The sequence below is a fragment of the Typopeltis vanoorti genome, chromosome 1 (genome assembly GCF_054136105.1).
Source record: "Typopeltis vanoorti isolate ZY-2024b chromosome 1, IOZ_Tvanoo_1.0, whole genome shotgun sequence".
NCBI classification, from domain to species: domain Eukaryota; kingdom Metazoa; phylum Arthropoda; class Arachnida; order Uropygi; family Thelyphonidae; genus Typopeltis; species Typopeltis vanoorti.
In genome coordinates this window covers 162,863,475-162,880,306 of record NC_143549.1, presented here as the reverse complement: position 1 = coordinate 162,880,306, position 16,832 = coordinate 162,863,475, and the positions used below count along the sequence as shown (strand labels likewise).

General features: G+C 34.4%; 1 protein-coding gene across 6 annotated transcripts in view; it reads left to right on the top strand.

The window, feature by feature from the left end:
• The window catches only part of LOC150110591 (kinesin-like protein KIF14), a 716,770-nt gene that overhangs the window by 649,330 nt on the left and 50,608 nt on the right, over positions 1-16,832 (top strand). For 5 of the 6 annotated variants that reach the window (XM_090399854.1, XM_090399845.1, XM_090399869.1 and 2 more), the window contains one exon: positions 5,275-5,955. In XM_090399854.1, the coding sequence (XP_090255980.1) occupies positions 5,275-5,467 (193 nt within the window). In that variant the 3' untranslated portion in view covers positions 5,468-5,955. Of the gene's footprint in view, positions 1-5,274; positions 5,956-7,915; positions 7,974-16,832 lie in introns of those variants that run through there. The other variant, XM_090399877.1, reaches the window with a different exon arrangement.

The window sequence follows — 16,832 nt, the reverse complement described above, 5'->3', positions numbered from 1 at the left end:
CAGAGGATTTGAAATTGGAAGTGATCGCCATTTAGTCTTGAGCAGGATAAAATTGAATTTCATATTGAAAAGAATAACATGTAAGAAAGTTTTAAAGTGAATAAAAGTTGAACAGCTGTTAGATGTGAACTCATCTCATCTTCCTTTTTCCCCTCTTTTACGTCGCAGTGTCGAGGGTTTATTAATTATCGGACCTCAAAATGTTCGTGGGATAAGGTGATCAGCCCAACTCCCCGGTGTATCCTATGTCCTGTAGTATTGAGTTCTCAAAGGCAGTTTTCGGGATAAAAAACCCCAAGATAAACTGGGGAAAAAACGCTACTGTCCACACCCAAGACCGGCAAATTTGGCTATGGCTGAGGAAGATCCTTCAGCTCCTCACATCACTGACGGGAATCGAACCTAGGACACTCCTTCCTCTGGCATATGGTTGCGAAATGCACAGCCACTGGACTAGTCTACAGATGTGAACTGAAGACTAAAATACACAAACATTATTCAAGAAAAAATGAAAGAGTTCGAGAACAGGAACCAAACTTTGAAGATTCATTGGCAAGCCCTGAAGAAAATATTCATTGATTCAGCCAGAGAGGCATGTGGTGTGGTTGTCTGCAAGGATAGAAAAATCAGAACTCCATGGTGGACACAGGAAGTCAAAGAGGTGGTGAAGGAAAAGAAGACAGCATATCAAAAGTTCCTGGAAAATAAGTCTGCTTGTGCTCTTTGAGAATACAGAGACAAATGTAAGAAAGCTAAACACTGTGTAAAACTGGCTAAACAAAAGTCATGGGAGGACTTTGGTAAGAACATAGAAAATAAATATCAAGAAGGTGGCAAAATATTCTGGAGGTTGTTCAAGAAGCTAGAAATGAGGAAAGAGTGCTGTAAAAGGACTTGAAAAAAAAAAAAAAAAAGCTAACGCCTTTTAATTCCCATAGGACTTAGAGATGATAAAGGTGACGTGAAAAATGGGAGAAAAAGATAACCGTGAAGTATGACATAATTACTTCAAAAAATTGCTAAATGAAACAATCGGTGACAGCACAGTGGTAAAAAAAAAAGCACTTAACACGTGTGCAATCAGGAATACATATCCATACTTGAAGTAGAAAACACTATCAAAAGCAAATGTGGAAAGGCAGCTTGAGTAGATGATATTCGACCAGAAATGCTCAAGTATGGAAGTATGAAAGTCTCACAGTGGCTGTACTGCAAAGTTCAGAGGGCCTGGACAGAAGGACAAATTCCAGATGATTGGAGTAGAGGTCTCTTGCACCCATATATAAATATAAAAAGGGAAATAAAACTGAATGTGAGAATTACAGAGATATTTCTCTATTGAGTGTTCCTGGTAAGATTTATGGAAAGGAATCTTGGTGAAGAACAAGCTGGATTCAGGCCAAACAGAGGCTATCAGGATCAGATTGTCACTTTACTACCAATAGTTGAGAAATCATTGGAATATAACAAAGATTTGTATTTAAGTTTTGTAGATCTGGAAAAGGCATATGACAAAAGAAAAGCTATTCAGAATGCTACAGTTATATCAAGCAAACTCAAATAATGATTAAATATTGAGTTGTAGCTCAGCAGTCAAGGAAGTACAGAAAGATGGTTTAATGTGAAATCTGGTGTTAGACAAGGATGTACATTATCCAATCTCTTATTCATTATCTATATGGATCACATTATGAAAGAAAGTGGTATTAAACCTGATATCAAAATTGGAGATGTTAATCTCAGCTTTTTTCTTCATGCTTCTAAATAAATCCGCTATAAGTCTGCAAGATTCCCTGAATAAATTGAATAACTGTTGTAATAGATATTTTATGAAGGTCGGTAGTAACAAGACAAAGACAATGAAAATAGGTAGAAGTATTGAATATATTAACTGCATTGTGAATGGAGAATCTATAGAACAGGTAAAACATTTAAGCTACTTAGGCATGATTTTTAGTGAAGATGGTAAATTAAATATGGAAATAGACAACAGAATCAACAAAGCTGGTATGGTAGGAAATCAACTGAATAAATTTATATGGAATAAGAGTGAAATTAGTCAAAACACTAAATTAGCTGTTTGTTGGGGCATGAACAGATGGCATCAATAGCAATATCATATTAAAAATGAGGATTATTAGGAAAGAAGTTGACATCGTTAGCATCTAGGAATGTGTTAGCAGAGCTAATCTGAGGCGGTATGGTCACTAAAGCAGAATGGGAGAGGAAAGATTAGCAAAACAAGCCATCTCTACCAGGTTGGCAGGAAAAAGACCCAGAGGAAGCCCAAGATATAGGTGGATTGTTATGGTAAAAAGTGCCTTAGAGGATAGAAATATATCTGAGAATGTTGGAGTCTTGACAGGTAACAGATTGATTTGGAGGAAAATTGTAGATATGAAGTTAGTAATGATGTAAATTTTTCGTGTAGCTATCATATCCTTGACATATACCCTTGAGGTATATGTCAGGAATTTGATGAGTTTTCTTATTCTTTTTATTAATAATATCATCATGGATACTTCGCCCATTGTTTTGGTAATTGTTCTGAATTTGAAGTTCATTCTCCTTCCTTTTTATGAGTGGATATTAAAATTTATCTTTTCCTTGTGTAGTTTGTCATCTTGCTGCCATAGTTCAGTTCAACATTATGCCAATGATTTCATCATTCCATGGGATTTTCTGATCCTTCAGAAAATTCCAAGTTGTAAAGGCAGCACCTGATCCTTCAGGTCTGCTGCTTTTACAACTTATTCCCTCAGTATATCCACTTGCCGTTTGTGCTTGGTTGTGATATTTCTTCAGTTACTTTGGACCTCCTGGACAGATATTACTGAGTAGCAGTAGTATGTTGCCCATCTCTAATTTCTTCTGCATTCATCAAGATTTACTCTGGTATGATTATCTGCTTTTGTTTTGTTTGATGCATGTGATCTTTTTCTTCTTCTGTTCTTTCTTTTCTATGCTCACCATGATACTTATTGATATCGTCACATACTTATTGATATCCTCCTGACCGGTTTGACTTGTTCTTTTTAGCTGCCTTCTTTGCTTTATTGCAATTAGCTTTATGCTATTCTTCTGCTTCCAGAGAAATCTCTCTCTCTCCTAAGGTTTAATTTTTTTTTCTTGAATTAGCTTTAACGTCTCTTGTGAAATCCACTTCTTCTCTGGCTTCCATTGCATTCTTGATTGCAAACACCACTCTGTTGTTTCCATCTTCCTGTATACTTCTTCTGTGATTTCCTTGCTCAGCATCCTTAAATTTCTTTGACTTTGAAACTACACCTTCTTTTGCCATTTGAGATTCAACTTAATGTTGACAGTCACTAAGCTGTGATCCTAGTTCATAATCTGCTCCTTGAAATATTCAACACCTCTGGACTACTGATATTGCCCATCTCTAACTTATGTGCATCATGTCCAACATGTTCTTTTCTTCTATCAGGTGATCATGTCTGCTTTTTGCAGTCATTTTGCTGTAATTTTGTATTGCAAATTACCATTGTGTTTTAAGACAAACTCAAGCATTCATTCTCCTCTTTCACTGCTCTCTCAATATCCATATTTATTCATTACTCTTTCCCATTCCTCACTGTCAGTTCCATTCTTAGCATTATAATATCCTCCAGTGATAAGTACATCTCTCTCTCTCTCTAGTACTTTCTGAAATCTGTGAATAGACCCATTTTGATGTTGAATGGTTTTGATGCAAATTCTTTGCAAATCTTATTATGTGACACCTACAAGGAATTCGAGGCCTCATCATGGGCACTGCACTACTTAATTCTCCATTTACACACAGCACTACTAACCACCATCTACAACATAATGCCATGCCATCTACTGCCCTCTAATAGTATTTTTTGTCTGTAAATTGCATACATTCTCTGGTTGAGTTGCTGCTATCATGGTTTTATTTTCATTTTCTCTTGTGCCTAAAAATGCTTCTCTTCCACTTTTACTTAGAAGAAATTCAAACCCTGTTTTGTATTATTTTTTTTTTAATAGTGGGCCATATGATTTTTCCACCTTTCTTCTCCCTTGACTGCCCAATACATCTCTGCTAATCCAACAATATCACATCTATATTGGTCCATCTCTCTCTGCAAACAAGTAACTTTCCAATGCCCACAAAGTATAGACATTTCACATTCCTATTGATAATGTCTCTTACTACTTTTGATGTGCCACTTCTTATGGTATATGATTGTTAATCCAGTCCAAATCGATCAATTGAGTATGCAGACCTTGTTTGTGCAGGTGACATTTGAGCCAGCATGTTGTACTTTTCCTTTGTGCTCTCATATTGCATCTGATTTCAGTCTTTTTTTTTTTTTAAGTCAGTACACTGATGCTTATTTGACACACCTTCGTTCATTTGGCCATTCCTAACATGGGGAATAGATCTGTTTGCAATTCCACTTTAGATTAGACCTGAGAGGTATTATGTTTCCTCCTCTATGCTCATATCTTGGAGGCACTGCCCCATATACCCCCAACAGACAAGAATGAAGGAAGGAAGGAGGGCAATTCCTACCTCTGCAGGTAGATACCTTTACATTTTGCATCATTCAACTGATTTTGACCAAATTTGGAATATAGTTTGTTACTAAAGGTCTCCTGAGAAATTCAGCCTGATTGGACTTCAATGATGAGGGGGAAGGGGCATACACACATTTTTTGTTGACACTGCTACAGGTGTCATTTTTGGTTTTTCACTAAGTTTAGAATATAGTTGTTTAAGAAGAAATTAATGGAGAGTGGAGAAAATAAAATTCTGTAGACACTGCTACAGGTCACATCGTTCAATTGATATTGGCAATTTAATGCTCGACTATTTTACTTATTTCATCTATCTTTAAAAAAATTGGACAATTTAGAAGTGACTACCTAGCTGACATTATTGTTGAGAAAGTGAATTCTCTGTAATTTGCAGAGCAGCAACAGTATTCTAAATTAATAAAAAATAATAAATAAATAAAAAAAAGTCAGTACCTAGTTTAGATCTTTATGTGTAAGATGTTTTATATGTGACTGTTTCAGCAGAGATGATGACAACATTGAGTTGATTTATTTTTTTAATAAATTATCCATAAACCGTTGTATCTAAATGGTTTATAGATAGAATGCTGTACTACTGTATCAAGAAAAGGTTATATAATAAGATTATCTTGCAACCTGAATTATTTGAAAATGGCATTTTTCTTTGTTAGCAATAATTACACTCTTCCCAATGGAAATTAATTTCATAAGATATACTTGTTTCTGTAGGTGGTGTTATTCCCAAAACATAATACTAAAAGAGCAAAAGTTGTTCTCTCGGGATGAATACACCAACTGGATTGCATTCACTGATAATACCTTAGGAAATAATATATCAGTTGGACATAGTGGCATTCTATCAAATTCAATTTCACAGAGCACTTCTTGGTTTAGTAGTGGAAATGATGTTGTTGATCTTTAATTATGATGTAAATGACAAGATAGAATCAGAGAATACTATTTGAATTATAATATATATATCTTTTTTATTACTATATCTTGATTCAGCTCCTGTGTTCTATGTTACTAAAAAGAAACTTTTCATCTTCTGTAACTTTTTTCTTGTATTGCTGATTAACAGTATATGAACTTCACAGTCAATCATGTTTCTGAAATTTCTCTAAACAGTTAATGCAAAGAAACCAAATCATTGGTATACATAATTACTAGAAGTTAATTTTATTGATGTCTGAGATTTTGCTTCCAACAGTAATTGCTGTGATATGTAGTTATTTTAAAAGATAGCGGAATTTTATATTTTATGTATGATTCTTGTGATTTATAGCCTTTTGAAACTTATGTAGATAAGGTATTATAGTTAGATGTCAGCAGCTGATTTATTTATTGTTTTTAGCAAGAGAACTTAATTACTAGATGAAATAGTGCATCTGTATAATTAAAAGTTCATGCTGTATTTAAAAATGGCAAATAGTTGTTAAAATAGATTCAATTATTTTGTATTAATTTAAGAAATAAAAATTAGAGGTTTATAATAGTTTTCAGCACAAAAATTGAATTACCATATTGACCAAATACTGAAGATATTTCATAATGAATATAATAAATTTAGTTTAATCCTTTATCCAAGTGTGAGCAAACGAAGTTTGCGCCTGAAAGCATCTTCAGGACTGGGGTATGGTGGTACAACACCAGGGCACTCCTTGCAAAGGTGGAGCAAGATACCAACACTCCTATCTCAGTATCTCCCATAATGCAAAACACATCTCCTTGCGGATATGTCTAATGTTATGCATTAAGGGAAGGGCCACAATCCAGACTAGTTTCGACCTTTATTGAGGTCTCTTCAGTGGGAGCCAGGCCCAAGCGGAGACACCAGGCAGAAGCACTAGCAGGTCATCTCCACCTATTTCTCATCTCCATCTCCACCAAAGGATTAAACTAAATTTATTATACTCTAACCAAGTGAAAAATAAACTTCCAACATCTTTCTCTAAATCCAGAGTAATTTATTAAAAAAGGGTGGCACACCATTTGGCAACTCCTATTGGTGGAGATGACCTGCTAGTGCTTCTGCCTGGTGTCTCCACTTGGGCCTGGCTCCCACTGAAGAGACCTCAATAAAGGTCGAAACTAGTCTGGGTTGTGGCCCTTCCCTTAATGCATAACATTAGACATATCCACAAGGAGATGTGTTTTGCATTATGAGAGATACTGAGATAGGAGTGTTGGTATCTTGCTCCACCTTTGCAAGGAGTTGCCTGGTGTTGTACCACCTTACCCCAGTCCTGAAGATGCTTTCAGGCACAAACTTTGTTTGCTCACACTTGGATAAAGGATTAAACTAAATTTATTATACTCTAACCAAGTGAAAAATAAACTTCCAATTTCATAATGAAGTCAACAGTTCTCAGTATATAAATATAAATAGTCAACTTTTATACAGCTAATTCTCTTTTTACACGGCGTTTTTACGCTTTCGAAATAACAAAAGCAATTCTATTTTTACACTGTATATTTTAACACGGTTCAAAGGATGCTTATTTTTAAAATTTCTGTGTGAATTCAGTTCTGTTAAAAAGGGTATTCCCATTATAATTATTATTTTAATCAGAGCCAGCACTAGGGTCTTTCGCGCCAGCATGCAATTTCTATCTAAGCGCCCCTGTAACGATCCAGGAGAGTGTGGTTCTTTTACAATAATAAAAATTTTAATTATTTGAAATTTCTTACATAAATTTTGACGGAACAGCCACACGTTGGTTCGCTAAATGTAACGAACCGGGGGTGTTGGCTGGGCAGGATAATCATTAAAAACCAGAATATTCAAAAAATTCTCAAAAGTTAAAGCAAATTTTGATAAAGCCACTTCACTTTAATCGTTGAATATAATGATACAGGGATTATATATAGCCTTCTCACCGACCCGAATTGCTAACAAAATTAAAATCAATTTTAATTAAAGTTAAAATTTATTTGAACTAAAGTTTAAAAAAATACTTGCATTTTACAAGTTACTAAGAATTTAGTAACTTGTAAAAAGTTTTTAATAATTTTTAAGTGGAACTATCTGTTAGGAATATAAAAGAAACTCAAGATAGATGAGAAAACACTAAAAGAATTCAGAAATAATTAGAACATTTAATATAAGTATTCAAAAAATTACATCTTTACAGAATAATAGAAAATAAATTAAATTACATAAATATACTTGAATTTTTTTAATTAAAAATTAAATTAAAAAATTTTTAATTAAAAATAAAATCAAAAACCTTAAAATTTCAAGGTTTTTGATTTTATATTCACAAAATTAGAAATAATGGTCTTAACGTTTAATTCTGCACATATATCATTTTCAATAGCTATTAACGCCTAACTAACAAGCCTTTTTTGTGACATACTTGTTCTTAAGTAGGATTTAATCGATTTCAACTTGGAAAAGGAACGTTCACTGCTTGCTACACTAACAGGTATGGTTAATAGTATTCTTAAAGCAATTGAAAAGTTATGGAAAGATAAATTATTGGACACAATAAAATTAACAATATCAAAAGGGCTTTTCAATATTTAAATTATCCTTCCGAAAAATATCCCGGAAAGCACATAACTCGTCATATAGTTCTATTGCATTTACGTCTTTATTGTCGCAGTCCTTCAAGAGAATCTCTAAATCATCACAATTTTTTCATAAATCTTCATTATTAATTTGTAGTAATCTACACAAGAAATTGAAATTATCATAATATGTTTTTAGTTGTTCAAAACGTTCTATTAACGAACACATTGCAACGTCTATAAGTGTATAAACACATTCACTCTAAATTTATCTTCTGTCGATTGTGGCATTTCGTCATGATGCTCGTAGTCAAATTGACGTCTTCTTTCGTCGTCGAACTTCCGTACCAGTTTTAAATTCTTGTTCTCCATCCACCTCTTCACTCAGTTCTTTTGCCGTTTTTGGAACTTCTTTAAAATTTGTATCTGATTGATACTCTTGTAAGAATATTTTTAAGTTTTCGATAGATTCTAAAGCAAGTGTATGTCATGTGTATGGCAAGTGTATGTCATGTTCAAAGCATTTTACTCATGGTTTATTCTATTAAGTAAATCATGCCAAGTTATAAGAGAGCAAATAAATTTGTAGTCCTTTATTTTAGCACATAATGTTTTTGCTTGATGCTGAGTTTCTTCATTAAAATTTTCATTATTTAAAATTTCAAAAAGTGCATCACAAATCTCTCCTAACTGATATCGTAGAAGGCGGATTGCATTAATTTTACTTTCGAATCGCGTTTCTGATGGCTGTTTCAATGTTAGTTTTTTTTACAAACTTTAAAAGGATTGCCCAACGTTTGTAAGAGAATGAAAAGAAATTTTATATTTCTTGAATAATTGCAAAGAAACTAATTGTATCTGCATTCACTTTGGCTGCATCGTTAATTATTAAATTTAGAGTATGAGCAGCACATGGCACTTAAAACGCTTGAGGATTTTTGTTCAAAAGCAAATTTTGGAGCCCATATTTTTTTCTCTTTCATATTTGCCCCATTTTCATACCCTTGATTGCATGTCTTCAATGGGAATGTTCCATTTTTTCCAGTTGTTCCATTATTGGTGCACATAAACCTCGTCCGTTCAAATATGATATATCTGCAAAACCTAAAACATTTTCCCTGATCTTGACAATTCCATTGTCACAGGAAACAAAGCGGATATTAATGGTCATTTGTTCTGTTTTACTTGCATCAGGTGTACAGTCTAAAATTATGGAATAATATTTAGATTTTCGAATTTATAATAAAATTCTATCCCTGATTGCATTACTTAAAGTTTCCAATATTTCATTTTTACTGTCTCTACTCAAATAGTGTACCCTATTGTATTCGTTGTAGGGCCCTTTCAACATGAGTTTCCGTAACGGGATCAAACATAGCAAACAGTTCGACTAATTTAAAAAAATTGCCGTTATTCCTTTCATATAATTTATCACATGATCCGCGAAAAGCTAAATTTTGGCTACCAAGAAATTTTATAATTACAATCAAGCATTCTAAAACACTCGTTCAATGTTTCTTTTCCATTTCATACATGCTTTGAGTCTGGCAATCAATAGTAGTTTTGTTTTTTAAAATTTTATCAAGTTCCTTCCATTTTAAGAAATTTTTCATGTGAGTTAAACTAGTCTCATGTCCATGCAAAGTTGTACTTACATTTCTCCAATCGTTATAACCTTCTACAAGACTACATGATTCAGTAGGTGCTTAAAGTTTGCAACAAAAGCAAAAAACAGAATTTAAAGTTTTGGAATAAATGAGCCATGTTCTTGGCACGAGCTCCCGTTTTCCATTTTTCTATTATAATATGTCACCAAATTTACAACCATATGTATTTCTGGGATATATATTGTATTTTTCTTTTGAACAGACCCCATTTCAATTAAAATAGCTCATAATTTTTCATCAATATTTCCCCATTCACTTGGATCTTCTAAATTTACAGACTACCAATGTGTTAGTTTCGTGGTCAACTACAACTAAATCTTGTTGTAGTTTACTAAATCCTAATTATTTTTCACTTAAATCATGTTCAGTTAACTTGTTCAATAGTTGCAATAGTACTTTCATGCAAACTGAATGATGTGCGCGGTTCATCAATTCTGATTTCTGATGTATCGAGTTGGTTACAATCTACATCAGAATATTTTAACAAATTTATTAAGAGCCCCAGTTTGTTTCTTAATATCTGCTTCTTTTGCAGCATGACGCTTACGATTTTGTGCACCGAATAACTTTTTTTTAAATTTTTGAATCCAATTCTATTTTATACCCACAAGAAATTATTACACAACATGACACAGAGATGAAATAATAGTCGGCACTGCGCTACTGTCAGTAGCCTACCGAGATGCGTACCATATGACTGGTTAACTAGCAACAAATGTTTTGTACGAAAATTTGTTTCTGCACATAAAAACTGTTCATTGTTTCACTTTAGATAGATTACAGTAGAGACAACATTCTGCAGGCAAGCATTTAGCCTGCTCTAGCTGCAAATTGTAAGCAGCCGCCTGATCAAAGAGGCGGCAATATACATTTTTTTAAAATTTTATTCGGTGTATCCAGCCTTATTTATTTTAATATTGATCATTTTAAGAATTTTTTGTTTTTATGATAAAAATTTTGTTTCTTAAAAATTAACTTATGAACTGCTCCCTGGCAGTGGCGCCCCCATCATAGCGGCGCTCGTATGCCCGCTTCTGCCGGCCCTGATTTTAATTATAATGAATTTTGGGGATTCCCCCCCCCCCCTTGATGCTTTAAATATTGGGGATTACTCTATGCTACCCCGGCCTTTTGCCTAAAATTAATAATAGAGAAAAGAAGAGAATACGATTTAGAAACACATATTGCATTTATTGACTTTGAGAAAGTTAAAAGAAGCATTTTAATTAACATATTAAAAGAAAGAAATATAGCAAATAATATCCTATCCTAAAAGCTATCACATATGAGAAAGATAAACCAAGGGGTCCGACAGGGATGTCCCCTCCCAGCAACTCTTTTTAATATTTACCTAAATGGAACAAAAATTTCCATCGAGGTATTAAACTTTCTCCTACTGTGAACTCTCCTTTTTGCCAATGACCAAATAATAATTACAAATTCTGAAGATAACTTACAGAAAGCCATTTTAGATCTAAATGAGATAGCCAAAGATTATGGTATGATAATATCAACAGAAAAATTAAAAACTATGACCTTTAAAGGACAAGATCCAGTAAGAACTAAAATAGTAATAGATAACAAGATCTTAGAACAGGTGAATTTATTTAACTACATAGGATGTATGATCACATATGAAAAAGATATAAACCTAAGAATTGCAAAGTATTTAAAAATAATAGGTGTAATTAACTCTATATTTAAAACCTAGTTCAAAAACAAACCAGACTAAAAGTATACAATACATTAGCCCTACCAGACTTATTGTATGGAAGTGAAATCTGGACAATAAAACAAAATTCAAACAAAGATTAATAACAGCAGAAATGAAGTTTATGAGAAAAACTGCAAAGTATACTCTATTTGATCACAAAAGAAACGAAGAAATTATGAAAGAATTAAACCAAAAATCAGTAATAGATAAAATTAAAAAAATATAAATATAAATGGATGGAACATGTTCAAAGAATGAAAATAGAAAGATTACCAAAACAAGTCTTAAAGTACAAGCCATTAGGAAAAAGAAAACCAGGACGTCCTCTTAAAAGATTCAACAATGACTTCTAAGGCCGGAACAGGTCACGATAGGCCTAAATCCTTGATATGCATGATGATGTGTTGGTGGCTTTAAAGCAGCTAAGGATCATGTGACTACTATTTTGCACCAATGCTTCAGGAGATCATATATTAAAACTATTACTCAATCCCTATGACTGCGGGCAATGAAAGTTATGGATTTTAACACGTTACCAGTGCAGTGCATTGGAAGGCAAGTAAAAAAAGTTGGGTTACAAATGATTTTAATGAATGGTTCTGTCAATGTTTTGTTCCAGAGGTTAAATGCTATTTCATGGAAAAAAATCTGGACTTTAAAGTTTTATTGATTATAGACAATGTGCCTGTTCATCCTGTTTTAGAACACCCGAATGTGGAATTTTTTCTGCCACCTAATACAACCACTAGACCAGGGTGTGATCACTAACTTCAAAAAACCTACTACATAAGAACAACATCCCAATACATTTTGGATAAAAACTAGATAAGGATAATTTACTGACAGTTATTGATGTGAGGAAGAAATTTTCTATTTTGGATTGCATCAAACTTCCTAAGTTGGCATTATCAGAATTGAAACCATCAAATTTAAATGCATGCTGGAAAACTACTTGGCCAGAATGTTTGAAAAAGAGAAAATCCCCTTTGCATACAACTGAATATCCCAATATAATCACTTTAGCACATGCAATTGGTGGAGATGGATTTGATAATTTTTCATCTACAAATATTAAAGAATTGATGGTTGACAAGGTACAGTTAACAAGATAGTTGTAGGGTTGTGTCAATGGGGCATTATATCAAACAATACCTAGTCTTTATTTGAGTTGTAAGTCAGCAGTTAGAATTAAAGGAAGATGGTTTAATGTTAAATCTGGTGTCAGACAAGGATGTACATTATCCTCTCTGTTATTCATTATCTGTATGGATCACATTATGAAGGAGAGTGGTATTAAACCTGATATCAAAATTGGAGATGTTAATGTCAACTCTTTGCTTTATGAGGATGATGTTATACTTCTAAATAAATCTGCTACAAGTCTACAAGATTCCCTGACTAAATTGAATAACTGTTATAATATATATGGTAGGGGGTGCTTAAGGGTCAAAGCTGTATAACTGAGAGGAGACCTCCACATAGCCTTTAAAGGAATGCGGAGAACCGACCAGGGCTTCTGACCTAATGTCCAATCCTCACCTTCTCGTGGTGCACCCTGTTGGGTATCTACTTTGATACTGAACGAACGAGGATGGGCTGGCAATTTGGGATTTAGCCGACCAAATTGTATTCTTATTGGTTAAACCAAAATAAAATGATGGTACAACATGACAAAATTTCATGCCGGCTGGGGCGTCGCCCGGTTAAACAAGGCCCCCGTTGTTTTTGCCAGGGAACCAGGGCGAACAGCGAAAAGTCAGCTACTGGAACAAATCTGAAAACAAACCCCAACTCAACATCACCAGAGTTAAAGATCGGTACTATCAACGTAAGAAGCCTGAATGGCAAAGAAATGGAGCTAGCTGAGGAATTAGATAAGTACCAGATCGACATAATAGGGGTGACTGAAACAAAAAAGACCAAAACTGGTGAGATCTTTCTGAGCAATAAATACAAAATGTTATATTCAGGCAATAACAATCAAGGAAAAGAAGGAGTAGCCATAGTATTCAACACAAAATACGAGGCTAATCTTCTTGAATGGCAGTCAGTCTCAAGTAGAGTAATGTGGGCAAATATGAAAATGGGGAACTGGACAATGAGACTTATTTGTGCCTATGGTCCCACAGAAGGTTCTACTAAGGTAGAAGTGGAGGAATTTTTTGAGGCTTTAGAAAAAGCAACTGACACAATGAAAAAGGAAAAGTTGGTCCTTGTTGGGGATCTAAATAGTAGAGTAGGAAATGATTGTGAGACATACAAAAATATTTTGGGAAAATTTGGAGAAAAGAGCAAAGCTAATAATGGCAAATATGTGTTGGATTTCTGCTCAGGACATGGACTGGTTATTACTAACACCATGTTCCAACATAAAAATGTGCACAAATTCACATGGAGAGAAGAGGCTAGGAATAAGAAAAGTCTCATTGACTATGTTATTGTTGATAGTGATGTTTTCTCCCTGGTGCAGGACACCAGAGTGTACAGAGGATTTGAAATTGGAAGTGATCACTATTTAGTCTTGAGCAGGATAAAATTGAATTTCATATTGAAAAGAATAACATGTAAGAAAGTTTTAAAGCGAATAAAAGTTGAGCAGCTCTCAGATGTAAACTGTAGACTAAAATACAGAAATATTATTGAAAAGAAAATGAAAGAGTTTGAGAACAGGAATCAAACCTTGGAGATTCAGTGGCAAACTCTGATAGGAAACATTGATTGATTCTGCCAGAGAAGCATGTGGTGAGGTTGTGTGCAAAGATAAAAAAATCAGAACTCCCTGGTGGACACAGGAAGTTAAAGAGGCAGTGAAGGAAAAGAAGAAAGCATATCAAAAGTTCCTGGCAAATAAGTCAGCTTTTACTCTTACAGAATACAGAGACAAATGTAAGAAAGCTAAACAGTGTGTTAAACTAGCTAAACAAAAGTCATGGGAGGACTTTGGCAAGAATATAGAAAATAAATATCAAGAAGGTGGCAAAATATTCTGGAGGTTGTTGAAGAAGCTTAGGAATGGAGGAAAGAGTGCTGTAAAAGGAATTAGAGATGATAAAGGTGAAATGAAAACAGGAGAAAAAGATATCCTTGAAGTATGGAGTAATTACTTTGAAAAACTGCTAAATGAAACAAGCAGTGATGATAGCACAGTGATAAAAAAACACTGACCAGGCATGCAGTCAGGAATACATATCCATACTTGAAGTAGAAAAAGCCATCAAAGGCTTGAAATGTGGAAAGGCAGCAGGAGTAGATGATATTCGACCAGAAATGCTGAAGTATGGTGGTATAAGAGTCTTACAGTGGCTGCACTGCATAGTTCAGAAAGCCTGGACAGAGGGACGAATTCCCGATGATTGGAGTAGAGCTCTCATAGTACCCATATATAAAAAGGGAAATAACACTGAATGTGAGAATTACAGAGGTATTTCCCTACTGAGTGTTCCTGGCAAGATCTATGCAAGTATACTTGAGAAACGGTTGAGAAGAATTGTGGAAGAAAAGCTTGGTGAAGAACAAGCTGGATTTAGGCCAAATAGAGGCTGTCAGGATCAGATCTTCACTTTACGACAAATAGTTGAGAAAGCATGGGAATATAACAAAGATCTGTATTTAAGTTTTGTCGATTTGGAAAAGGCATATGACAAGGTGCCAAGAGAGAAGCTATTCAACACGCTCCAGTTATATGGTGTCAATGGGGCATTGTATCAAGCAATACTTAGTCTTTATTTGAGTTGTGAGTCAGCAGTTAGAATTGAAGGAAGTACAGGAAGATGGTTTAATGTTAAATCTGGTGTGAGACAAGGATGTACATTATCCCCTCTGTTATTCATTATCTATATGGATCACATTATGAAGGAATGTGGTATTAAACCTGATATCAAAATTGGAGATGTTAATATCAGCTCTTTATGCGGATGATGTTATACTTCTAAATAAATCCGCTACAAGTCTGCAAGATTCTCTGACTAAATTGAATAGCTGTTGTAATAGATATGGTATGAAGGTCAGCAATAAAAAAACAAAGACAATGAAAATAGGCAGAATCATTGAAAATGTCAACTGTGTTGTGAATGGAGAACCTGTGGAACAAGTAAAACATTTCAGCTACTTAGGCACAATTTTTACTGAAGATGGTAAACTAAATATAGAAATAGACAACAGAATCAGCAAAGCTGGTATCATGGGAAGTCAATTGAATAAATTCATATGGAATAAGAAAGAAATTAGTCGGAACACTAAATTAGCTGTATACAAGACTGTGTTCAAACCAATTTTAACTTATGGATCTGAGAGCTGGGTCAGAAGTAAAACACTTGACCAAAGACTAGAGACCGCAGATATGAGAGTCCTGAGAAAGATTAGAGGCATGAACAGATGGCATCAATGGCAATATCATATTAAAAATGAGGATATTAGGAAAGAACTTGACATTGTCAGCATCCAGGAATGCGTTAGCAGAGCTAATCTCAGATGGTATGGTCACTTAAATAGAATGGGAGAGGAAAGATTAGCAAAACAAGTGTTCTCTGCCAGGTTGGCAGTAAAACGACCCAGAGGAAGACCAAGATATAGGTGGATTGATACGGTACAAAGTGCCTTAGACGATAGAAATATAAGATCTGATAATGTTGGAGTCTTGACAAGTAACAGACTGATTTGGAGGAAAATTGTAGATAGGAAGTTAGTAATGATGTAATTTTTTCATGTAGTACTGTCATATCCTGTATACCCCTTGAGGGTACATGGCAGGAATTTGATGATGATGATATATATGGTATGAAGGTCAGCAATAAGAAGATAAAGCAATGAAAATAGGCCGAATCATTGAAAATGTCAACTGCATTGTGAATGGAGAACCTATAGAACAAGTTAAATGTTTCAGCTACTTGGGCACAATTTTTAGTGAAGATGGTAAATTAAATATGGAAATAGATAACAGAAACAACAAAGCTGGTGTGGTAGGAAGTCAATTGAATAAATTCATATGGAATAAGAGAGAAATTAGTCAGAACACTAAATTAGCTGTAAACCAGTTTTAACTTATGGATCTGAGAGCTGATTTAGAAATAAAACACTTGATCACAGACTATAGAGACCGCAGATATCAGAGTCCTGAGAAAGATTAGGGGCATGAACAGATGGCATCAATGGCAATATCATATTAAAAACGAGGATATTAGGAAAGAACTTGACGTTGTCAGCATCCAAGAATGCATTAGCAGAGCTAATCTCAGGTGGTATTGTCATATAAACAGAATGGGCGAGGAAAGATTAGCAAAACAGGTGTTCTCTGCCAAGTTGGCAGGAAAACAAGCAAGACAAGATATGGGGCAGGGGTGTTCAACCCGTCGATCGCTGATCGATTTTTGGTCGATCTCTTGTGTATTCCTTCT